At 36.3% G+C, this 27,429-nt stretch overlaps 1 protein-coding gene across 2 annotated transcripts in view; it reads left to right on the plus strand.

Annotated features, from left to right (window-relative positions):
* The first annotated feature begins 9,354 nt into the window (after positions 1-9,354).
* The window catches only part of LOC126978438 (forkhead box protein E1-like), an 86,123-nt gene continuing 68,048 nt past the window's right edge, over positions 9,355-27,429 (plus strand). For both annotated transcript variants that reach the window (XM_050827229.1, XM_050827230.1), the window contains exons 1-2: positions 9,355-9,590; positions 22,724-22,890. In XM_050827229.1, coding sequence (XP_050683186.1) covers positions 22,807-22,890 — 84 coding nt within the window. In that variant the 5' untranslated portion in view covers positions 9,355-9,590; positions 22,724-22,806. The remainder of the gene's footprint in view (positions 9,591-22,723; positions 22,891-27,429) is intronic.

The following is a 27,429-nucleotide window of genomic DNA, read 5'->3' on the forward strand; positions in this document are numbered from 1 at the left end:
GTTTTTATTTATTGATTTACATTTATTTTTTTGACTTAATCGTGTAAGGTATTGATTATTTGACGTATTTTTGTTGCATCACTTTACATAATAAATTATTGAAATCCTTCTTATTCCGGATAAATATAAAATATGTGGATGTTCTTTTGTTGAGAATTTTTTATATACCTTAATTTTTTGTAATTGTTCACTTTGTTTGTTTTGCATGCTTAGTCATAGAAATCTGATGTAATATTATATTGTATATTTATGTAAAATTCTCATGTTAGTGATTTTATGTTAAATTTATCTTTAAGTCGAAACCGAAAAATTAAAATGTTTATTTAAATGAATGGATTTCTTGCCACTTCTTCTCATTAAAGATCAACCTCCAAAGTGGTGGCAAAAAGAAAAAAAGTTTTGACATTCATAAGTGTCATTTCCTTGGTACAGACAATTTTTGATGATTTTAGATTTTTTAAAGTAACAGTATTGTCCAGATGATCGTTTCTTGTTAAGTTCTGATAACGAAGTTCCGTCGAACATTGGAGGACACTGAAAATTCACGTGCTTTACTTTTTTTTCCTTTTATAAAAAAATTGTGTATTTTGTTACAGTTGTGTAATTTTATAAAATACACTGGCCTTCAAAAGTAAGTATCACACTTTTAAAATTGGGATAACGTTTTAAGTTCACAAGATATACTTTCGAAATAAAAAGGACTTCAAAGAAAATTTAATTTTGTACATAAAAACTTTATAGTCGGTAATCTTCTTTTAAGAATTGGCTGAAAAAAAACTTCAAAAACAAAACCATTCCTTTTTCAAAGTGGACGTTTCCGAATTACAATTTTACCATTCACATTTTTCTTTCTGTTTTAAATTTTTTTAAAGATCGATGGGTCTTGTTTTAAAAATTTATGCTAAAAGCACATAACATTTATTTTTCATGCATCTTTCAGTTGAAGAATGTGCTAGGATCATGGCTTTTCTGGAACTAGGCATCAGTAAGCGTCGCACTGCAAGAATGGTGGGTGTGACGGTACGAACGGTCCAGAAGGTAAAGCGAAGGTACGAAGAGACTGGACACCATCTGAGGAGACCTTGTACTGGCAGACCCAGGTGTACCAGTGCCCGAGAAGATCGTTATATTATTTCCACTGTGTTAAGAAATCGCCACCAAAATGCAGTTGAAGTCCAGCAACAGCTACTTCAGACCCGGAGGGACTACATTAGTGACAGTACAGTGAGAAGAAGACTTGCTGAAGCAAATTTGAAACCCCGAAGATCAGTGAGTGGCCCAAAACTCGAGAGACAGCATCGAGTAGCGAGACTGCGATACGCCCGTGAACACATGCAGTGGGATGAAGAAGAATGGTCAAGAATTTTGTTTGCAGATGAGTCTCGATTCTCCCTTTACACTTCTGATGGAAGGCGAAGTGTTTACAGGCGACCTGGTGAGCGATACCTTCAAACCTGCATCTCAGAAAGAGTCCAATACGGTGGAGGCAGTGTACATGTATGGGCTGGCATATCTTCAGAAGGTCGCACAGAGCTAGTAGCCATAGAAAATGGCACCCTCACTGGGCAAAGATATGCTCAAGAGATTCTCAATATGGGTGATGGATCGATGCTGATGCATGATAATGCCCGGCCACACACGGCTCATATCGTACAAGAGTATATTCAGGAGGTCGGTATCAGCGTGATGGCTTGGCCATCAAGAAGTCCTGATCTCAACCCGATTGAACACGCCTGGGATGAGCTTGGGAGGCTAGTCAGAAATCGCAGACCACCACCTACTACCCTCAGGGCACTAAAGCAGGCTCTGGTAGAAGAATGGGAGAATATTCCCCAACATCGGCTCCGAAACCTAGTGTTCATTATGCCAAACCGGCTCGAAGCTGTAATCAAAGCTCGAGGAGGCAATACCAGTTATTAAAAATTAAATAACATGTAATACATTTTAGTTGAATTTTTTTACACTAAACTAAAAATATTTTCATTGTTTTATCTTTTTTAAGTTAAAAATGTTACTAATGTATAATTTTAGTTTCTAAGAATAAAAGCCTACAAAATTTGCAACAAAACGTTTTTAATCTTAAATCTCTACCTTCTATAGTTAAGAAAAAAATTTATTTGAAAAGTGTGATACTTACTTTTGCAGGCCAGTGTAATTGCTTATTTTATACGGTGAGTTATAGTAATAATATTACTATTTATTATAAATGGTTTAAACATGAATTTGCCGTTTTACCGTCTGGCTACTTTGGATTACAATAAAACGTCCTTGGTGTGGAATATCAGAATGATTTTTTTTTCATATAAAAGAATATTCTAGATTTAATTAAAAATGTTTTATATTGGAGTGTGTGACTTTTTTTCGTTTGGCCTTAAATGTAAAGATTATTTCCGGCGCGGATATTGTTATCCATGCTGTTTATTAGAGTACATGGCTAGAGAACGCATTGTTCGCTTTTGGTGTAATACCTTCCATACAGTTATAAAAATATAGGAAACTTCGAATTGATGAATGAACACCGAGGAAGACCAGTGGGAGGCTCCCTTGCACAGGATGCCGGCTAGATTATGGGTACCACAACGGTGCCTATTTCAGCCGTGACGCAGTTATGTGTAAGCGTTATTGTGTTTCGGTCGGCGTGAAATTTCTGAGAAAATGAAACTGAACATCTTATGTCAACAGGGTGACGAACGCAGTTGTAGTGCCGCTCAAAATTTTTGAGTTTTTCAATAATCCTGAGAGGCACTGCATTGTAATGAGCAGGGCTTATCAATTACCATCAGCTGAACGTCCTGGTCGTCTCGTCCATTATTTTCACCAAAAAAACTATGAATGAATAATTGAATGAATGAATTAATGAATTAATGAAGCCTTGATTGCAAGCAAACTAAAAATGTACATTTTTAACTTATCCTCCTCCAGATCTTTCCACATTTTCCTGTCGTAAGTTGCTCTCCTCCATGTTGGTCCAGCAATCTTTTTGAAACCATCTTCCCATCGTATCGTTTGTCTCCCTCTATTTCTTTTTCCATATCTTAGATACCACTCTTATAATGTCTTTTGTCCATTTATCTTGTTTGCTTTTTTTTTATGGAATAGGAGGACAAACGAGCGTATGGGTCACCTGGTGTTAAGTGATCACCGCCGCCCACACTCTCCTGCAACACCAGAGGAATCACAGGAGCGTTGCCGGCCTTTAAGGAAGGTGTACTCGATTTTCTTGAAGGTACCCGTCGTCGCTCGATGTCGTATCGTCCCGGAAACACCGCACAAGGAAGCTCATTCCACAGCTTCGTAGTGCGAGGAAGAAAGCTCCTTGAAACCCGCACTGTGGAGGACCGCCACACATCCAGATGGTGGGGATGATATCGTAACTTGTGGCGTGTCGTGCGAAGGTGAAATTCGGCGGCAGGAATCAGGTTGAACAGCTCTTCAGAACACTCCCCGTGATAAATGCGGTAGAAGACACACAATGAAGCGACGTCTCTACGCAACGCCAAGTGATCCAGCCGTTCACAGAGCGCTAGGTCCCCGACTATTCGAGCTGCTCTGCGTTGCACGCGGTCAAATGGATCGAGCTGATACTGGGGTGCGCCAGACCAGAGATGACAGCAATACTCCATGTGAAGCCGGATCTGCGCTTTGTAGAGCGCTAGAATGTGGGCCGGCCTGAAGTATTGCCGTGCTCTATTTATGACGCCCAATTTCTTCGAAGCCAATTTGGCTTTGCCCTCCAGATGGCCACGGAATTGACAATCGCTCGAGATTTCGAGACCCAGTATTCCGATACTAGGCGAGGCTTTAAGGGAAGTGTTCTCGAAGAGTAGGCAAATGGGGTTTTTTTTAGTGGTCAACGCACAAACTTGAGTCTTCTGGGGGTTAAATTGGACAAGGTTCAACTTACCCCATTCCGCAACCTTCTCGAGAGAGGACTCGATAGAAGACACAAGTTTCTCCCGGCACTGGTCGACGTTTTCCCGAGAGAGACCTGCATGGCCCGTGTATACGGCATCACCAGTGCTGTCGTCTGCATAGCAATGCATGTTGGCGGTGTCCAACATATCATTGATATGCAGAAGAAACAGCGTGGGAGATAGCACACAGCCTTAGGGCACTCCAGCGCTCACGGGCTTGGGATTCGAGCAATAACCGTGGACAACACCTGTATGCTGTGCCCAGTGAGGAAGCTGGAGGTCCACTTGCATAAGCTCTCGGGAAGCCCAAATGATAGAAGTTTTGCGAGGAGCGCCTTGTGCCAGACACGATCAAAGGCCTTCGCTATATCCAGACCAACTGCCAGGCCTTCCCACTTGCTTTCAATAGCCGCCGCCCATCTATGTGTTAGGTATACCAGAAGATCGCCAGTCGGCCGACCATGGCGAAAGCCGTACTGCCGGTCGTTGATCAACTGGTGACCCTCAAGGTATACAAAGAGCTGGCGGTTAATTATGCTCTCCATGATTTTGGAGAGTAGGGAGGTAATAGCAATAGGCCTGTAGTTTGCCGGATCCGAACTGTCTCCTTTTTTTGGGATCGGATGGACAAGGGCTGACTTCCATGAATCAGGGACTACGCCTTTTGAATAAGAGTGCCGGAATAAACGCGTTAGCACTGGCGTCAACTCAGGGGCACACGTTCTAAGCACGATTGGAGAAATGCCATCCGGCCCGCTCGACTTCCTGACGTCTAACGAAAACAGAGCTCGCCTAACAGTCTTCTGTCGGAACTGTACTTCAGGCATAGAGCTCTGACACCGCGGGATGGTGGCCGGTGTTGTCGTCAAGAGTCGAGTTGGAGGCAAAAAGAGTGCACAGGAGATCGGCTTTCTCTTTTGCCGTATGGGCCAGGGTGTCATTCCTCATGTGCAACGGCAGCATGGACGGCGGGTTGAAGTTACCAAGAGCAGCTTTCGACAACGACCAGAACTTGCGTATTCCGGTCGGGTAGCTGGAAAGCTGCTCGCCAATTTTGACGACGTGCTTCGATTTTGCACGGGCGATTTGCCGCCTAAAAAATCTGGAGGCACGGTTATATTTCCTCTTCAGAACTTTGCAGTTCGGATCCTTTGAGCCCAGCGCCGCAACCCAAGTTCGATACGCTTGTTTTTTGCGGTCAGATAGTGCTTTAACTGACGCATCGAACCTGGGCTGTGATCTGCCACCGATCGGTACTACAGAGCTTGGTATAAAAATATCCATGCCCTGCAGTATCACATCGGCTACTGCAACGGCGCAGGCACTAGGATCATCCGAAGGGAAACAAACCCTGCCCCAAGGGTAGGATGCAAAAAAGGAACGCATCTTATCCCAATCTGCTGACTTGTAGTGCCAAACGCGGCGGGTCGCTGGTGGTCTGCGACGTTGGCGTTGGATAGGCACTAAACTCCTGACCAGGCAATGTTCGGACGTTCCGAGAGGGGCGTCGACAGAGACCTGGTAACCATCGGTATGTGTAGTCAGCAGAAGATCTAATAAGGACGGCATGTGGCTATCCACATCCGGGAGCCGCGTTGGCGACTCAACCAATTGGGACAGACCATACGCCAATGCAAAATTATGCACAGATCGCCCTGCGTAGTCTGTAGTACGTGATCCAAGCCATTCGGCATTGTGCCCGTTGAAATCACCCAAGACTACGATTTCAGCGGAGGGGATCTGAGCAAGCACGTCATCAAATGCCGCTTGAACGCAGCCCATTAGGTGATCCGTTTCTGCGTTACCACTATGGGACCTGTAGACACACGCATAGATGCGGACGCGGTCCTCTAAATCTACGCGGAGCCAGAGAGTAGACAGGTCCCTACCCTCAAAATTGCCGAGACGGCGACAGCAGATATCCTCCCTAACGTACACACATACCCTGGCATGAGGCATGAAATTATGCTCAATTTTGTACCCGGGGTACGTTAAATATGACGTATCGCTAGGTCGAGATAGCTGCGTCTCCGTAAGGAAACACAAGGCCGGCTGCGCCGTCTCAAGGTGGTGGTGGACGGTGTTTAAGTGGTCGTCGGGATCTCTCAGCCTGGTGACCAAGACTATACGAGTATACTATGAAGCGCTTGGGCGCTATACTCGAGCCAAAGACTGATTCAAGTTGCCTAAGGAGGCCGTGGTCTTGCTACCATCTTAGATGTTGATGGTGTGCCCAGCTGAGGGCGAGCAGGAACGGGCCGCGCCAGTCGCGGGGCAGAGGGGGCTGCCTCCCTGGGTGCTGAGATCGTAGAGGAGGGTTTCCACGCATAAGTCTTGGATGCAGGTGCCGGGGAGAAGGACTGTGTCTTCTTAACTGGCCTATTGGTGACAGGGCAAGTTCCTGAGTTTGGGAGCCTTGGGACACCCGCGATAGCTCGTGGTGTGGCTTTCGGTTCCGCGATGGACAGAGGCGGGTGGACATTGGGTGTGCCGTGGTTGCTCAGGCACTTTACACATCGAGGCTTGTGGTCGCAAAACTGAGCGGAGGGGCCATATTGTTGGCACCGGTAGCATTGCCCGGGGCCATTACGGTGAGGAATCTCTACCTTGATACCTGGAGAGAGCACAGGGTCGAGAGGCCGAAGATCTGTTTGCCCTCGCGAGTAGGATCCAGAACAACAAGGACAAGGTTTAACGCGTGACTTGTGGAGCGGTTGTGCATGCGCCTGACCGCACGCACGGGATTGTTTTGCGACTTAAGGTTAACTACGACTAAAGGTTGACTTAAGGCTCTCTATATCTGACTCCGAAGAAACTTCGGGAGGTAATACCTAACGTCCGGAAGTTTCTTCTCCTCCGGAAGAGCATACGAGTACACAGAATAGGAATGAATATAAACGAATCAATAAAAATCGCGACCTCTGTCGTTCGATAGCTGAAGTATGTTCTTAGTGTTTTAATACGTGCTGTATAGGAGGCGTCACTATCGCTTAGCATTAAAGTTCTTGTATGCCAATGACCAACATACAACGTACTCAAACTTATTTGAGCGTATATAATTACAATATTATAATTAATCAATGTGAAATTTGTTAGTATTTCTTATGTCGTACATTTCACTTGTCTTGTAAATAACGGGGAATTCCACACAGACAACGACGCAAAAGTTGTAACGTTCATATAATAATATCGCGATAAAGTTTATCGTAACAATTCTTTTGGCTTCCGCCAATAAACAAATTGATTCGTGGGTAAGGTACCTCAATAATTATGTAGGATATAATTTATCAAGTAGAATCCCAAAGAATCAGCCAAACCAAAATTTCCACTACAAAGACAAAATATGTACAAAATTTTGAACTTGCTTACATTTTAAGTATTATTACTATTATTACCCAGACCTTACCAATGACTTTTAACAAATTCATGAAATAATTTTCTTTACGTATAATTTTTTATTTCATTGAAACATCTATAATATACAAATAATACAAATAAGATGAATTTCCGAGTCTGTACATATTTGCTGTAATACAGTTATAAACTGTACGAAGTGAGAAGTTGGTAAAACAATGTGAAAACAGTTTTTGAAATCTGTTGTCTGTCTGCCTTTGCTTAGCTTAGTTTGTTTCATCCAAATCCCACTACCGACCCACAGAATCTTAAGCTCCGTACTCCGGCTGAATGCTCCGTCGCATCTCGTGTGGTTTTTAGCGCTATTGCGCTTAGTTAATAGACGGAATTCCGCAGAGAACAGCGGATCAAATCGCAGACAAATTTATAAAATAAATACAGTTTAAAAAATAACAATCTACACATATAACATATAACAATTTATTCAGAACACTGTAATATTATTAGTTATTGCAATAATTCGGTCAATATAAACTGAGTCACCTACCTACTCCCAAATCATGTCTTATTTAGAGAAGTTTTACTACAATACAGAAAACAATAAACAAGAAAGACACCGCCATCGGAATCTAAGAAAAAACAAAAACATCTAACAAAACTTATAAATTCAGATTAGTAAGATAATTAATAAATGAAAGAGACGAAAATTAAATATTATATGGTTGGCACAAAATGAGCCATAATTTCTAAATTGCCTAATGTAATAATTACCAACGTTAAAGATTAATCATATAAACAAAAGAGAAAAATAAATTTAAAAATAGACTATTTTTTTCCCTGTTTTATTAACTGTTTAACAGATCAACAGATTTTAAAAATTTAATTAAAACTTTCTATTATTCGTCTTTTCTCAGCAAACCTTTTCATTTAAAACCTTAGTATGAGGATTTTTTTTCTTTATTGATTTAGGGGCTCTTATACTTATGTACATGTCAGCTCCATTAAAATCTAAGTATCTCCATCTAAGGAAAAGCAAGTTATACCTACAGTGTTCAACAAATAAGACGTATGGATACTTTTGGCATCCTTAGATGCAGGACGGGCAAGTATATTTACAAACATGCCCGTATCAAATATGTTCAAACCCTTAAGTCCTACAATTTTGTCTCTACTAGACTGAAATCGGACACATTCATTTAATAAGTATGAGGATGAATGCATGTAAGTGCACGTGTTGAGTTCCCACATTGGAGCCAACGAAACAGTACCAATGAAATACTTATATTATTATACTTGTAAGCAGCTTATTACTAAATGTTTTCATACAAAATTTCGTGTCTGTACTTACCGTAGAAGATTTATTTTATCTGTACCTAATTTCTAAGTGCGACCCAGTTTATGATTATCGTAAAAAAATTGTCATCACAACTAAATCGATGTGTTTGAATACAAATACGTAGGAATTAGATAAGGAATAGTTCTAATTCTCCTTGCAAGATTATACTCGTACGTAAACAACTGAACATTGCTAGTTAAAAGATAGTATTAGATATATTGCGAGCTTGTATTTCTCTCCATCTGGTACGAAACAAAACAATACATTCGAGAATAACTTCTTGAGAGTCAGTGTTGAAAATATTTGTTAGTTATTGTCAAGTATCATTGGTATAATAGAAGTCACTTCACCGGCAAATGGATGCTCGTCGGTTGTGGTATACGGAGCGAGTAATATTCCGCATCTTCGTGCATGTCTTTCGGTTACCGAGTTTACTTACAAGATCGTGGGAACAAGTAGTTCAGGGAGGCGACTTGTCTCGCCAAATTTCGTGGCGGCTCCTCCTTTCGTCGCTATTGGCCTTACGAAAGTCAACTCGGCCAATGGCGCCTCCGCCTCCCCCACTCAACAAAACAATAAGATTACGTTTTCCTTATTTTGGAAAACTTAAGAATCAGTGCCAAAAAAGTTTCTAAAAAAATTCACTGGTAGAGATTTTGTTTGAAAATTTTTCGAGATTCTACGCGGTGTTCAGGGGGATTCGCATTAAGTACTGTGTCGCTTTGATTGAATCAGATCGGACAAGCTTCAGTCGTTCTCTAGCGCTCTACCTTTCATGTGCGACTCTCGGCGTGAGTGCACGTCCGCCCGCCCTACATTGCAATACGACTTGGATACTTTTGGGATATCGCATGTGTGTGCAATCCTAAAAACTTTTTGAATGACAATACCGAACTTGTTTGTGTAAATAAATACGTGTTGAAGTGAACTTTGTTTGAATTATCAAGAGGATTCTATATTGTGCTCTTAATAACTTGTCAAACTGGGTATGTAAAAATTATTTAATGTGCTAATAGTTGAATAAATAAAATGACTTAATTAAATTAATTTTACTAAATAACTGTTTATTTGTTACCATTTCTATTTTCCTTAATTTTATTCTATACAGTAAAGCTATTTATATATATAAAAATTATTTTATTCTGCATAAATAAATATAAGAAGTCAAACTTAGAAACAAAGTAATGAATTCGTTTAAATTATATTTGAGAGGAATTTCTAGGGCAATATTTTATTTTCCAATTTCGTTCCAATCCGTTTATTGGTTAGGGCTTCAAGATTTCGACTTGTAATGAAATATTTAAGGATGGGAAGTTTCTTAATTTACAATAAATTATTGTTAGTTAAACATACGCACATGATTGCTTCTTTACAGCTAAAATTATTGAGTTAATACGAGAAAAATATTATAAAAAACTGTTGTGTTGAATCGCTATTTCGCGGTTTGATACAGTTATATACTATATATTATATTATTGTATTTAGAATATAGATGTATCTAAATTTGTGCTTATAAGATAATTAAAGATGTTGTACTTTAAAAAAATGGTTACATAAATATAATTTATAAAATATTCTCACAAAATTTTTAGCTTTCTTCACTTTTTCTCTATAGATCTCTAACTAATGACTAAACCATATCTCACACTATTATTTTTGTCTATAACTATTTTTTAAGGTAGGAATTATAATAAATGTATACATATTCGATATAAATAATGACGTCATACCTGATTTGTTTAAAGGTTTACCAACTGTAGTCTGAAATAGAATATTTTATTCTTCATGATTTTGATGTAATTTATAAAGTATGACACAAATAATAGAGAACTACAATAACTTTTAACGAAAGGTCAGCTTCTTTCCACATGCTTGAAATTAACTTAACATTTATAAGACTATATTTACTAAACAAAATGGCTGCTATAAAAAGCTTTAAAACACGGCTCTGCAGTCACAACCAGTCACCTCAAATTAAAAAAGTGTAATTACCTACGTATAATTACACTTATGATGTACTTAATACGTTGGATGAGGGCAGCGCAGGACCGATTGTCGTGGAAATCTTTGGGGGAGGCAAAGGCCTTTGTCCTCCTGGACAAAGGTCCAGCAGTGGACGTATTGCAGCTCATGATGATGTGTACTTATATGTATCCACGCAAAAAGTTATACTTATTTGGCATAACAGAACAAAAATCCTTGAAGATTTTTATATCTCGTGATATTTTACGTTTGTAGAAAGAACAATATTATAATAAATAAAAGTATTAATTACAACCAATGAATAGTAGATTGGTAACCGAGGGTCGAAAGAATCAATTCCCGAGGTATTTAGACACCCGAGCGCAGCGAGGGCGGCTATAGTCCGAGTTGATTCTTTTACCCGTGTTAAACACTTTACTTTTTATATCGAATATGAGGAAAATAAATCTAGTTATTTATCTAAACTATTTATCATAATATTAGTAGTACCTATTTAAAATTAATTGTCATACTCGGACATTTTTGTTGACTTTTTAAATTTTAAATATGGAACTCACCGCGTAATTGTTGCGGCTTATTCCGCTCAAAGAAGTTTGCGCTAAGTTCACACTGGCTGTTTAGAATGTCACATGGCCGCAGCATTTTGTTTAGTTAGGTTTTTTTTTACATAAAACTCATTACAGCTGACAGCAGTTCTATTTTTATTTGTACGAGTTTTTCCCTCTTTATGGAGGGAAGCAGCATTTTCCACCCAATAATCAGATCAAAACAACATTACTTTCCGAGTATGAGAAATGAAAAATATTTTTACACAGCATTATTAAGTTAAATAACGTGTATTTAAACATCATAAAATTATTTTTATATAATTAGAAAGAAAAATAATATTTTTACTGTAGGTAAATTATATCTACATATTTAGTTATTAAAATTTATTTAATTCTTGTCTATTGAGTTACAAGAGTTAGTTGGTGTCAAATTTGGGTGTCTGTGTGCGCGCGCATTGTAAAAATTCAAAATACAACCAGTGAAAATATTTTTATAGCGCATAATTAAGCTAAATAACGTTTATTTAAATATCATTAAATTATTTTCATACAGTAAGAAAGAAAGAAACTGACACTTACATATTGAAATTTATTTAATTTTAGTCTATCGAGATACAAGAGGCTTATGGTAGCTGAAGTATGCTATAAATGGTCTTGTTGACCAAATAAAAGGCATAAAAGGCATTTATTTTCTCAAAATTAATTCCTTTACAATTCTTTTTGATGTGATTTCTAATATACTAGATACTACTACCGCTTCGGAAACAATTGGCGCTCTGAGAGAGAAGAAGAATAAAATAATCGGCAGGATGTCGAATTTGCGTGTCGATGTGTGCGCGCATTTTAACAATTTGCCCTGATAGTTTTTTTCCTAACGCACCAAAACAAGTATAACATCAAACAAGTAAACTAGTTTTTAGCCGCCGCATCGCTCGCGTTTCAAACCTTAAATAAATGTCAGGTATCTATAGTTAATTAAAAATAAAATAGTTTCATATTTTTATCTTTCTGAACAAAGATCGCATGGGCGTCTCAGAATACTCAAATTAATGAAAAATTTTTGCTGCTCGCGCCCTTGATGAATTCTTGGATACATTGGATGAATTAAACATTGGCTGGTTGCTTAGATATTTTATGCATCTGGTATCAACTTTAATATATATACTGAATGTAATTGTGGAAATAAAGAGAAGTTGGTAGAACCTAACCTCTTTATAATTAATTTAAATGATAATGATTATTATTATAATAATTTTTTGGAACGCTAGATGGCGTTTTATTAAAAATTATGAATTCATATATAAATTAAGAAAACGTTAACGCATTAAAATAAAATAGCTTACCTTAAAATCATTAACTTTTTATTGCTTTTTGTTGATTTATCAAGTTTTTTTTAAACATGAGAACATGAGTAGGTACTTATCTCTTTTTAATGGAATTATCGGATTACTCTAGGGAACGGTAGATGGCGGTGACGGAGAATATAAATATGATTAGTGAAAAAATAGAATTAAATAAAATAACTATTCGCAACAATCATAATAGGTGTCTAACTTGTATATGTTTATGTAGCACTCATCTTTATTTAATATGTAATTCTTCTGTGCGTGTGTATGTTACTGAACTCCTCTAAACGGCTGGATCGAATTTAATGAAATCTTTTGTGTGTATTCGAGATTGGGTTAGATTTACAATTCCGTACCCACGAAACAATCCCGATGGTCGAATTGTAGTAAAGTTTTAATAAAACATTTAATCAAAACGGTCCACACTGTTACAACTTATTTAAAAAAGTTTAAAATTTCATGAAAGAAGACGATTTGAAATATAAACTTCAAATTAACTTGTAATGCTGAGTTAATAATAATTCGCAAATACAACTTTATTCTTTGTCGCGCTATGAGTGTTTCGTGATTTATGCAAAATAAGCATAGTAAAGTAAGCATTTCAAGTAAGTGTATTAAGCGACATCATTATTGAAACAATATTTTGATTACCAACGTGTCACATTATTATTCGAATATATGTTATAGCCTATATATACAGTACTATATCTACTATACTATACCTTATTTATTTATTGGTCTACCAGCGATTTTACATAAAAATATTTCTTAAACAATTACCAATTTAAATTACATGTGCAGGGTATGCAAAATCATTTAAAGGTAAACACTACATGTTAATTTCGCTTATCGATACATTATTACAAATCTAAAAGTGAGTTAAAAACTAAAACCGGTGAAAAAAAAGTATGGAAAATTTGAAAGTCTGCAATAATCAATTGACAATTGTTTAACGGATAGTTAGAAACAAATAATAAGCGTTTTAATTACATACAACTAAGAATTACAAAAATCTAAATCTAAGCTAAGTAATTATACAATAAAATAAAATACACTAATCATTAATTAAAATATATTACCTACGAGTTATAACTAACAGAGCAAAGTAATCTATCACACTCATAACTGACTGACTAGATTATATATAATATACTAGCCGCGACAGACGTTGTTCTGTAGATAGTAAAAAAAATACTGTTTTATAGGAATTTGCCAATAATATTTCAAAAAATCAAGAATTTTTTCGTTAAAAATGCTCCCTGTTGTTATAATGAAATTATTTTACAGCGGAACTGTCAAACCGTGCGTTCTCTCATAGAAAATATGTCCATAAAAAACAAATTTTGAAAATAAAAATAATTATGGGTCCCAAATCGAAACAAAAACTATCCTATCTCTCAAGTTGGACGAAACTGCACTCCATGAAGTAATCCCCATTAAAATCCGTTCATTAGTTTGGGAGTCCATCGCGGACAAACAACGTGTCACGTAATTTATATAAATCAAGATATACTAACAAAATTTTATAAAGAAACTAAATTTATGAATATATTAAACACGTAAATATATATCCAAAAAGTTATTATGACTGTAAAAACGTTGTAACAAGATGGATAATGACCAAATAACTATGAGGCGACAGTGGCCCTTTCGTGTATTTAAAGTAACAAAAAAAAAAAGATTATATCTGCCTACTCTATAGAATGTTTTAGTTTAATTATTATATATTAACTCTTTATATTTCTAACAAAAAAAAATAGACATAATGAATGCTTAAGAACTCTATTCTTTATTTATTTATAAAACTTATTACACAATATACTAGCGAACCAATACAAATTCACATACACACTCACACACACATATACACACACCCACACCTTATTAGTGTTAAGTAGGTACCTACTTAGTGATTATAGATATGGAAGAGCGGGATCTTGTGACACAGGTTTGGTCACCTAAAAGAAGGTCCCAACCAATTAATTATATAATGTAACATAACTTTTGGTACCAATAAAGAAATTTGAATTTTGAAAAATTTTGAATTATACAGTTATAAATACACAACCTGCATACTAATTAGGAAAATTATAGTCCAACAAATACATTCAGAATTAACATTAACAAAAATGAAACAAATACAAAATAAACGCAATAATGACCACTTCATACTCGTTGGTCCTCCTATTCTATAAAAAAAAAAGTGTTACGTCTCCCGTATAATTCAATACTCCGTGACGACGTAGACTTAAAGTAATAGTAGCACCGTAGTCAGCTTAGAGTCCGATTCTAGCTCATTAAATTTATTATTACTTATTAAATGTTCTAAGAGGACTATAGTTTTTATATAAGGTTGTATCATAGACTTCAATAAATATAACTATAACTCTGAAGTAATTTAATCATTTATTCATCATTTATTTTCTTTAATTAACGCGAGTTTTACACATTGAAATATAGTTATTTGTTCAACAAGTAAGCAAAGTTATTCTTTGCCGCGAGTGCTGACTTTAAATCACAAATTGGCGAAGTAGTATAGAATTGAATCACGAGCGTGCCGAGTGATTCTAATATAGACTACTAAGGTAGTGAGTGATTTAAAGGCACGAGACAAAAAAAATTTGCTCTCGCGTGAAACATACAACTTTTCACCTCGACTAGCGCCCGCAGCAAAAACCGTTTTTGCTGCGAGTTTTCACGTAGCAATAGCGCCCTTTTCGTGCTGGAGAGGTGAATAAATACTTTTCCTCTGAAAACGTGCACCTGCAATGGTCACAAAACGTCAGTTAATTAAATATTATATCTTTAAACGAGCAATTCTTGTATATATATACATTATCTGAATCGCGGAAACGGCTCCAACGATTTTAATGAAATTTAGTATACAGGTAGTTTCAGGGGCGAGAAATCGATCTAGCTATCTTTTAAAAAATGTAGTTTTATTTGTGCTTTAATGAATAACAGCTACAATAACATTAGAATACAAAGATAAATTTCGCCCCTATAATATGCAAGACTATAATAGCTCAGATGGGACAGTTGGTGATCCGGAAAGCAGAAGGCCCCGGTTCAAATCCAGATGTCCTGTTAGTTTTTTTTGTTCATGTTTTGTACATTTTTAAAAATTAAATGTCTACTTTTACTTAAATATCTTATGTATTAAATGCAGTTACAATTACAGGGGTTTTAATTATTTAAAAATATTTTTTTAAATTATTTACCTATTTAGAGTATTAAATTTAACAGTATCAACCTTTTTTGCGTATTTGGGTCATGTTTGCTTTTTCTTAGACTTTTCACATAATATCATGAACAGATTTATCTTTGTTTACTTTATTTAAGCTATGTCCGGACAGGAAGAGGTACAGCCTTATATGTCATCAAATATTACAATATATTATTTTGTAAGTTATTTTTGTTGCGAACCATCGAGGTCTCGTACCATACCAACCTCATACCAACTAAGGAGTTGGGTCCAATTTGTGTACAGTTTTACGGCCGTTCCCAATATTCAGCCTGTCTCTTACTTGAGATAACAATTACTATCGTTGACTTTTCTGTCTCAATAAACTTATCGACGGTAACTCACCTTATCCGTGCATGTTGTCTGTCAATGGGACGACGTATAGCTTACCAGCGATATAAAGTTTGTATGGAAATTGCAATATAAGGCGATAAGAATGACTTATCGGGTATATTGGGACAGCTTCAGATCATTGACAGCTAATTACTGACAGTAGAAGGTAGTAATTTATCTCTATCTGTAGATAGTATATTGGGAACGGCATTTAGTCAGTTACTCCTAGACTTCTCAGAGCGACCTTTCAAATTCACATACATATTATACTCTTTGGGCCCAGCAAATGACTCGCTATTCAGTTGAAATATAAACAAAACATTCCGTTAATGTGATCGCGATCGTCATATACATATATTATAATAAGTAATATAGCAAGCCTTGTGTAATAAAATATTTCAGCTTACCTTTGCGATCTGTACGGCTACGGGGCAGTGAACTATCATACTATAACGATACAAAGTGAACATGAGATCGGATTAGATTTATATTTCAGTTCGTAAATGCAATATAATATACATGCACTATAAATCCCCATATGCCATCAAAATTGGAAATATTTTTGTCGTCTTGCGAGAAAAACGTACTTGTAAAGCTCATGTTATAGCATTATGATATATCATTACATCAGAGCACTGGGTATGTTTATTACAGCAGCTGTCCCAATATCTCTCAGGACAATGTAACCAGATGCATTCACCATCATCAATATCATATTAGAGTGCGAAAATTTTCTCGGGAAACAATTTGATATCTAACATCAGATAACCTTGTGTTTCGCAAGAAATCTCTTGCCTCGCAGACTCACACATACACTTTGTGTATTCATTTTTGACGAGCCATATAGCCGAATGGTTAGTGACCCTGACTATTAAGCTAGAGGTCCCGTGTTCGAATCCCGGTAGGTGCAATCATTTATATGATGAATATATGATGATGTTTGTTTCCGAGTCACGGATATTTATATGCATGTATATGGAATTAAATATATCGTTGTCTTGTACCCATAATACAGGCTATGCCTAGTTTGGGGTAAGATAATTTGTGTCAAAGTGTGTCAATATTATATTATTATTATTATTTGCCACATTCAAACAGAATTATACTCCCACGGAAAGGCAACCGGCACCTCTTGAATCTCTCTGCAGCTTTCGCTGTCACTTTTCATTACGTGAGTCACTTGCTCGTTTGCCTTATAGATTAACGGCCTTACAAATAAACTTGGTATAAAGTTATATCTAAGAATAATATATATAGTCATTACAATGTTAATTCTGAAGTTGCAAACTACTACTAAGAAACGTTATACTTCCGTTTAAGCAAAATGTCTATTATATTTAAATAAAACACTGATATAGGATTAAAACGCGTGTAATTGTAAATGTAAAAACACATCAGATTTTTTCGTAAAAGTTACATTTTTATTTTAGTTAACCCGGCGTTTCAAGACCTTTCCAGATCTCGTTTTCAGGGGGACTGCAGATGACATGAGTCAAAGATAGTATTTGTCATAGCTGTCATTATGAAATTTAGCGCCATTTATTCCCTCAGAGGTGGTGTTTGTTGTAGACACATGGTTTTTGGCAAAATTTACTGAAATTGTCCTCTTCTTTTTTGGTATGTGTAGTTATGGGTTTTAATTTAGAGATTATTGTATCCCAGGTGTTAGATAATTTTAGACCATCTTCTCTATTGAAAATTTGATGTTTTTTTATTTCGATGGCTTCACGTACCAGTCTTGGGAGAAATCTATTCTCTTTTACCAAAACTTTTGGTTGGTACCGGATGTAGTGGTTAGGACGGTCTGTTATGTGTTCACATACAGCTGACTAGGAGTGACGTCTGTGTTTGATATCCGCAATGTGTGTTAAATCGGCTTGAGATGTTACGTTTGGTTTACCCAATGTAAGACAGGCCACAGTCGCAGTTTATGGACACCTGCATCTTGCAGTGGAATATTACACTTTACTGGTGGCTTGAAAATAGTATTAACTGAGGCTCGTTTTAGGATCCTGCTAATTCTGTCTGTAATACCCTTTACATATGGCCGTTAGGCTGGTTAACGTGGCACTGTTGGCGCCTTAACTCTTTTACGATGCTGACGAGGAGGCCGCAGTTTGTTCTCATGGAGTACTTTCTTGATATGCTGTAATTCTTCATTGAGATGGTCAGCATCACATAGGGGGTAGGCTCTCTGAAACAAATATTTACCGACACAAAGAAGTTATAATCTGTGTTGATGGGATTCATCGTTTAGGTACCTATCTGTGTGGGTTGCCTTTCTGTAAATAGTGTGGCCTATTGAACCGTCTGCTTTGTGTATAACTAAAATATACAAAAAAGGCAGTCGGTTGTTGCTTTATTTTTCAAACGTGAATTTTATATTTGAATGAATTGAATTAATATGTTCTAGAAATGCAAATATTTTATCCGTGGGTAACACTAAAAAGGTGTCACCTACATAACATTTATATTCTCTAGGTTTGACAGGAGCCGTGGCTAATGCTCGTTCCTCGAAGTCTTCCATAAAATATCGGCTACAACGGGTGACACTAAAGAACCCATAGCTACTCTGTCTACCTGCACATAGAATTCACTGTTCCACATTAGGTTCCCAGATGAAAACAATGGTGTACAATATCTGCATATTCAATAATTATAACAAACAATTAAATTTGTAGCACCATGTCGATATATAATTTTGCAAATATTAACTATATATTGGAATAATGTAGTTTGTTAGCAATATATTTATAACCTACTGCGAACCCGACAGTCGTTGTCCTGTACACACGTCAAAAATTTAAAAAAATCGGTGCAGCCGTTAGTGTAGGTGTTCACTAACATACACATGGTCAGGAAAATTATATATGAACTGAATTGAGAATCTAAACCAATCTCAAATTCACTGAAACACACAAAAAATCATCAAAATTGGCCTAGCCGTTTTGGAGGTAGTTCAATTGTGAATCTAAACCATCCTCTAATCCACCTCGAACACACACAAAAAATTCATTCAAATCGGTCCAGCCGTTTCGGAGGAGTTCACTGTCAACACATGTACAGAAGAATTATATATTTTTTAACCTATTATAAAAGTAAGCATTGCTAGTTGGAAAACTGAATTTAATTTCCGACTGAAACAGGACTTCCTATTGTAACCGAAATCCAATCTTCGGTATCCGTTACAGTTTCGACTGAAACATGTTAAATAATCTATTGTTTACTGAAATTTGGTCTACAGGCAAAATAGTTGAGTCTCACGACGGAGTCCCCGGTATCGTTGTCGCCCTCTACGTACCAATGTGTGTTTCGGTATTTGAATTCATATGTACAGATGACGCGCGACTTGAATGCAGAGTTCAGGAGTGCGATAGTGCTGTGACCTAATTACCTAATCTTGCGATAAATATTGAAACAAAGAAATAAAAACTTCTATTGCGAATAACATTTATTACATTTACAGTTTGTTAGTTTAATACAAAAATATAAAACAATTTAAAATATAAAAAGCTTAATCAAAGTGGTGAGCAATACATTCCTTGAAACGTTGAGGCCAGTTATCAATAGAAGCATGCACTCTTTCTATGAGAAAATTCTTCAATGCCAATCGTACGGATTGTTTAGGGGACTCCAAATTATCATGGCGTTTAGAGCAAGCCGTATTCTCTAAAACTCACCATATCTCATCGGGACTAGACGACGGCCAGTCTTCAGCCCTATTAAAACGTTTGTTTCCAACCAAGACTGCGTAAGCCGAGCTTCAAGACCCGGCGCTGACTCTTGCTGGAAGGACCATTCTTGGTTATTGAACAGGGTGTTGTCAAATAGCTTCACTACCTTCTCAAGAATGGTATCTTGATACACTTGTGCTGATATTTTGATACCTTATTCACAAAAATATGGCTCAGTCACTTCTTCATAGCTTCACACCCCAGCAAACCATCACTGAAATCGGATAGTGCCCTCGTTGCACTCTGTCGACTAATTGGGAACCGTCCTATGAGCATTGAGCATAAATACGATCATTCTGTTTGTTAAAATGTTGCTTAATTGTAGAAATTTTCTCATCCGTAAACAATTTTTTTCTGTGATCTCCCTTTACACGCTTCAGTAGTTGTCCCGGTACGCGCTTCAGTAGTTGTGTCGATTTTACCACCCTATTCCTTTTTCAAATTATCAGTAAAGAAATGACCAAGTATCTCTTAGACTTATAGGTTGCAAGTCCTAAGTCAACTCGTAATACGCAAGATGGTTCTAGGTGCTATCTTCATCCCCCGAGATAAAATATTTAGCTTTCGGACAGGATTTCTTCGAGTTCCTTCCCTTACGGCTTTGACTATCTTTTTCATACGAACACTTCGTGGACGGCCAGATCTTTTTCTGTCACAAACAGAGGAGGTCTCATTGTATCTATTAATACACAAACATTTTACTAATTCAAAGCGTATGGTGAGTTTAAAAAATTGCATTTGGCCCCATAATTTCTTTGTGTAATTCAATCACAACAATTCGGTTCTCTTTATCAACTCACTCCATTATATATAATATTATACAATGTATTGGTTCCAAAATGAGAAACTCAATGAACAATAATATAAAAATAACAAATTACAATGTTATATTTTTTTATTTTTAATTGCAACAGTATTTATGGCCAGGCTAAGTATAATTGACGACCAATAAGTACGAGCGTGTCGATAAATTTAAGCAATGCTTCAAGTTTTAAATATGTTGGTTACAATAATGAAAAAAATTATAAAATATTTTTTTCTAATAAGTAGATGTTAAATTTTTGTTCTGCCTTTCTTCAACAAACATGTCTAAAACACGTTTCGCCATTTCTCGTTCTTGGCGATGAATAAAAAGTCGTTTTTTTTGGAAGGATCAGTCATTATTAAAATCAACTATAGTATTGACGTGATAACTCGGTCAGCGACTACGGCACAGCACTACACTGCAGGCGCGCGAGGCGAGAAGTGCGAATAGCTTGGGGAGGTGCTCCTGCTCTTTAACCCAGGACAGCATTCAACTCGCGCAAAAACTGTTACTGTAACGTTCATTTGACGCTTTATAAAGTCAGTAACACTCTTGTGATTTTTCTGGTGCTACAAAAGAGTATGGGAAGCGGTAATCTTATAACATCAAAAGACCTATAAGTATACTCGTTTGTTCCTCCTCTCCAAAAAAGTGAACACTTACTTTCGGGTAACCTTCAGTTTATTTTTCCATCTTTTCCAAAATACCATTCTTCTCTAGTTGCAATACCCATAGTAGATAGCAATATAACAGCAAGTAATTACAATGTGTCCGTACACACGCCTCTCATTTTTGATATGCTTCATATTAAACATTGCATGAACTTGTTACCTTGTATATTTTAATTTATATTTTTGACGTTACAATCACTGTAAATGTGCTCCTTATATTTTTGGATGATTGTCAAGAACAGAATGCATTAATTGTATTTGAAGTTATTAAATTTAAGTCATGGAAGCTATTTTCGTTTTTTGATTAATGTTTTAATGATAATTTTAATTCGCATGAGTTGATTATGTTTGTAACTTTAAGAATTTGTTTTTAAAATTGCTGACGAGGAACAACTGCCTATTAGCTAATCATTGAGGTGATTATGTGATCTAAATCTTCAGATCGGGTTATTCAATATCGTCAATAGCTCATCATGAAAAAAAGTGTGTGTACATTTATGTATGCACGCAAGAAGTTATACTTCTTTGGCCTAACACAGCAAAAATCCTTAAAATTATTTATTCCTGGTGCTACGTCAGAAAATTTTAGGAACCAACTTTACCCAGTTACTTTTGTGTTACAGTGATGCACGCGCATCCTAAAATTTCACTCTCTTTATTTTTTCATATAACGCGCCTAAAGAAGTATAACTGCAAAAAACAAATATTATTATTATTATTACGACGCCACTTGCTGCTATCGTTGCAAACCTCACGCGCTTCCTCTACATTCATTACTCTTTTCAAACATGCTTGCCAGTTTTTGGTGTTTCGGACCTATCCTTTTTTCAATTCGCCCCGAATGTGGTCGGCGAATGTCCTACGAGGTCCTCCGCGACCTTTCTTATTATTAATCATTTTTAAATTATAATTTACTCTATAAATTATACATTACATTTATAAATTTTATTCTTTGATTTGTTTATTTGTATAAATTAAAATTAAAAATAATATTGTTTCTTATGGAGTTATCCAAAATTAATTTCTATTATGCAACGGCTATGTGGCTTTTTACTTAAATTGTGATTGTAGATGGCGCTGTTAGCAAGAACCAGATTACCTGATTCTGTGTAACTAACATCTCTTTCAAATTCGTATACATTTTTATGAACAGTCTACATTGGGTCAACGAATTGCTGTCCAGGATATGTCGCGGACTCAACAACACTCTCTGTCACGCGACTAGTAACTAAATTTAAAAGTAATTTGTATTCGAAATTTTCGCATTATTCGGCTTCCATATTTTTTTTAATATTTAATCCGTATCCATACCGAGCGATATTGTTTTAAACGCAAGCTGTGTTTGCCTGTAATTGGGTCTGCATCTCTATTTCTAATATCAATGTGAATTCTGGTCGTAAGTAAGATGTGAGATTGCCAATCCTTATAAATAAATAAATATTCTTTTGTCCACAGTTACTCGCAGTGCAGATGGATCGGACTCTCAATCCGAAATCATTTCTCCCCTAACCGGAGACGTGGGATTTGAAGACGACGATATGATGAACGATCTATCAGCCAGTTCTTACGCAGCTGACGCCAGAAGAATGCAGTTGTTCTCGCATACACATCCTAGTCATCGGGTATGTTCTTATATAGTTAATACACATTCAGAAAAATCATATCAATTACGTCACCGTACGTTATGTTATAGCCCAAATACATGGTCGGACTTGGTACGACCGGACCATCGGACGTGCCGGTGGGCGTGGTTTTTTTTAATGAATATAAGGTACGAGACGAGCAGGACGTTCAGCTGATGGTAATTGATACGCTCAACCCCTTACAATACAGTGCCGCTCAGTATTCTTGAAAAACCACTACACTAACCCACCAGCACATATGGGTACCACAACGGCACCTATGTCTGCCGTGAAGCAGTAATGTGTAAGCATCACTGTGTTTCGGTCTGATGGGCTAATGAAATTACTGGGCAAATGAGACTCGACATCTTATGTCTTAAGGTGACTAGCGCTGTTCTAGTGCCGCTCAGCATTTTTGGGTTTTTCTTAATAATCTCATTAATCTTGAGCGGCACTGCGTTGTAATGGATAGGGCGTATCAATTACCATCAGCTCTTTATCACACCACTCCATTTTAATATCGCATAATATTTCACAATGTGTTTGATTAATTTCGTTGCATCACTTTACATATTGTAGGTATAAAATATACTAAGTGTTAAATGTAGAAACAGAAACAAGAAGCGAGAATGACGTATGGACCAGCCACTCTCACATATCGTAGAAAAGGTAACGACCCACCCCACGACGCCGCCACGAGCAGTGCTATTTAATCGAGCATGACATCTTGCCCCGGGAAATCTACTAAATAGACCTAACATGTATGATATATGATTTGCTCACAAAATACCTCCACGACTTATAAACGATAACTCATTTATTTATTTATACTATAAATCATTTACAAAAATTTTTTTATTTGTAGTCAAGTGAATAATTAGGTAATAATATCGCTAATTCACTAAAAACCGTATACTACTATTCACCATCGAAAATTATTATCATTTTTACACAAGAATGTGCTCTATGGTTAGACGACTAATTACTGTTTCAGCGCTGCAGCGACTTTTACTTAAAAATGTTTGAACACACTCACTGTATCCACTTATTTCTTGAAATCATGGAGTATCTCCTCCACTCGTAACGCCTCAAACGCTCACCAAACCAACCCGGGGTTACAAGGGGTTTTTCCCGTTGGGTAAACGAACCCCAGTGTCAAGATGCTAGTAAGCGCGTTATATGTGTTATTTACAAACACGAAGGTTCGAGTTTTTTTTACATACATACAAAATTTGTATTACATACATATTTAGTCTGGCCATAAAAACTGTTACAATTAAAAGTAAACAAAATATTACATTTGAATTTGGAATCTGTCGTTTTTATATGAGTGTTCATTGAGTTTTCTTTTTATTTTGCGATATTAAAATGGAGTGGGGGATTGCATTACACAAAGTGGTATGGAGCCAAATGCAATTTTTAAAACTCTCCATGCGCCTCCATAGGTACAATGAGACCTCCTCTGTTTGTCACAGAAAAAGATCTGGCCGTACACGTAGTGCTCGTAGGAAAAAGGTGGTCAAAGAACAAATAATTTATAACGAAAACACAACGAAATTCTATCCGAAAGCAAAAGATTCTATCTCGGGAGATGAAGAAAGCACCTAGAACCATGTCGCGTATTTTAAAAGATGACTTAGGACTTGCAGCCTATAAGAGACGTACTGGTCATTTCTTAACCAGTAATTAAAAAAAGAATAGGGTGGTAAAATCGACACAAGTACTGAAACGCTACGCAAAGGGAGGTCACAGAAGAAAATTGTTTACGGATGAGATTTTTTTTACAATTTAGCAACATTTTAAAAAACAAAATGACCGTATCTATGCTCAAAGCTCTAAGGAAGCTTCCCAATTAGTCGACAGAGTGCAACGTGGGCACTATAAGACTTGAGAGTTTGTTTTGAGTATTAGCTATGAAGGAGTGACTGAGCCATACTTATGTGAAAAAGGTATCAAAATATCGGCAAAAGTGTATCTAGATACCATTCTTGAGAAGGTAGTGAAGGTTCTGAACAATACCATGTTCAATAACTAAGTTCCAGCAAGACTCGGTGCCGGGTCATAAAGCTCGGTCTACACAGTCTTGGTTGGAAACGAACGTTTCGGATTTCATCAGAGCTGAGGACTGGCGGTCGTCTAGTCCCGATCTTAATCCGCTGAATTATGATTAATGGTCAGTTTTAGAGAGTACGGCTTGCTCTAATCGCCTTGATAATTTGAAGTCCCTAAAACGGTTTGAGAAGAACGGTTGAAGATTTTTTCCATGGATTGAGTGCTTGCTTCTATCGATAACTGGCCTCAACGTTTAAAGGACTGTATTACAGTCAATGGAGATCACTCACGAATAATGTTTTTATTTTTTAAATTGTTTTATATTTATGTATTAAACTAACTCACCGTAAAAGTAAAAAATGTTATTTATGATAGAACACTTTTGTTTCAGTATTTCTTTCAAGACTAGGTATAACTATGTATGCATCTGTCGGTCCGTTTGTTTCGGCTAATATCCAAAATGGTTGGACAAATTCTGACGGAACATTCTGGCAGACAAAGTAAAACTTGTTTTAAAACATGAATTACGGTGCCATGTAAAATAAATCTTGATATAGGAACGGTGGACTTAACAACACGTACATAATATGACCTGTATTTCAGTATATCTAACAGCAAAAACTCTTCCACCACATGCATCTACATTCAAATAGAGAACCTATGTGATTCATAATTTATCCGTACTATCGTCATTTTGCAAACCATTGCTGCACAAATCCCGTAAAATCCGGACTGTTGTAAGCGTGATGCGTAATGCAGCAATGTAATGCATGTATATACAGAGGGGCAGTACCTTAAATATTATAGATGTAACATTTTACTCAAAGAAGAATTTATTTTAATTTAAAAGTCAATTTATACTGCGTTCATAGATTTTTAAATAATAGCCTGACGGAACGAAATGGCTTCTTCATGATACTTTGCTACATAACATAGCATCAGAAATAAAAATAGATCGTGATTTTTAAAATTTTTTATTAAAATTTTGTTCAGAAAAATGAAAAGCTGACATTGCCGTATGGATGAAACACTGACATAATCATAGTCGATTTCCGGGTAAATTTATTTCACTAAAATCTTTCATCTACAATATTTAACGTATTTTCCCTCCATGTGGTATAGCCGTGGGACACCCTGTATAAGCGACAGTGGAATTAACAATTAAAATATTCGTATAACCTTGTTATTTAGATTTTTATGGTAACGACAAAATAAAATGGACAGTGCACCTTAAGAACTTTTCAGTTCAATACATTTAACATCATGAAATATGCCAGCAGTAGATAAGTACTAAATTATAACATTAATAATAAATGGTGTGACGTTTCTTAGACCAAAGTTATCAGCTGAACTCTTGTTATCATCTTCGTCACTGCCCCTTACATCACCGACCTTGTTTGTTTGACTTTCGATGCAAAATATCTACGAAATATTTATCAAAAGGAGATAAAATGTATCAATAATTATTAATTAAATTAAGGATAAATATTCTTTAATTTGAAGCTCACATTTCGTGGTATCTGTTTACGAGTCACAGGACCTGTAAAATGTTATCATATATGCCTTCATTATTTTCATATCAATTAAATTATCATTCATCAACAATCACCAATAATTAATATATCATTTGAGAAGTGCGTATGTAATAATATTTCTGGTGTATTAAATAGTGTGGGTGTAGTGTGGAGTTGAGGTTAACCCCAAATTGAATCGAAGAAATTCATAATCATTCTATCTATATATTCTATAGTGGTTCGTTATTGAAATTTCTGCATAGAAAAATTTAAGTATTTACGTTTGGTTGAGAAATTGGTAATATTTATGTGTTGAGTACCGTCAACTCTCAAGTAGATGGTGTCTATCTCTATAGATATTATGAGATGTTCATGTATAAATGTGGCAGTTGCAAATGTACTATTTATAAGAATAGGTAATATTTTCTATAATACATATCTTCAAAATTCTTAAATTATTTTTTTAATGATAGGAGTTGACAGTCTTGGCGTCAGATGGCAACCGGCCGTAAAACACACAGCCAAAACACAATCTCCTGATACAAAAATGAAAGTACAGCATAAAAGGAAAGAGATAATGATAGGAGTTGACGACGAGTTTAGTTTAAGTTTAAGTTTTATGGTTAGTATAACGAACGTCCTGCAGTAAAAAAATTACTAACTATATTTATTGGTTTTTACATATTCCCCTGAACGAATAGTGGCAAGAATCTCCTTTTAAATATGCTTGTGCCAGGATTTTATCCTCGAAATAATCTATCTTATATGTATATACAAAAATGGTCTTTCTTTGAGGCTCAATCACGCCTAAACCACTGATCGTATCGACATGAAGCTACCACCATTCGGTGCGAAATTTATCTTAGATGGTTTATGGCTACTTCTTTTTTTAGTGTATTTGTAATGAGATGAATAAAATTTAATTTATTTACTTTCAAACATTCGAAGCGATCGGGAACGGCTAGTTTTTTAT

This window comes from Leptidea sinapis, chromosome Z (genome assembly GCF_905404315.1).
Source record: "Leptidea sinapis chromosome Z, ilLepSina1.1, whole genome shotgun sequence".
Lineage (NCBI taxonomy): Eukaryota > Metazoa > Arthropoda > Insecta > Lepidoptera > Pieridae > Leptidea > Leptidea sinapis.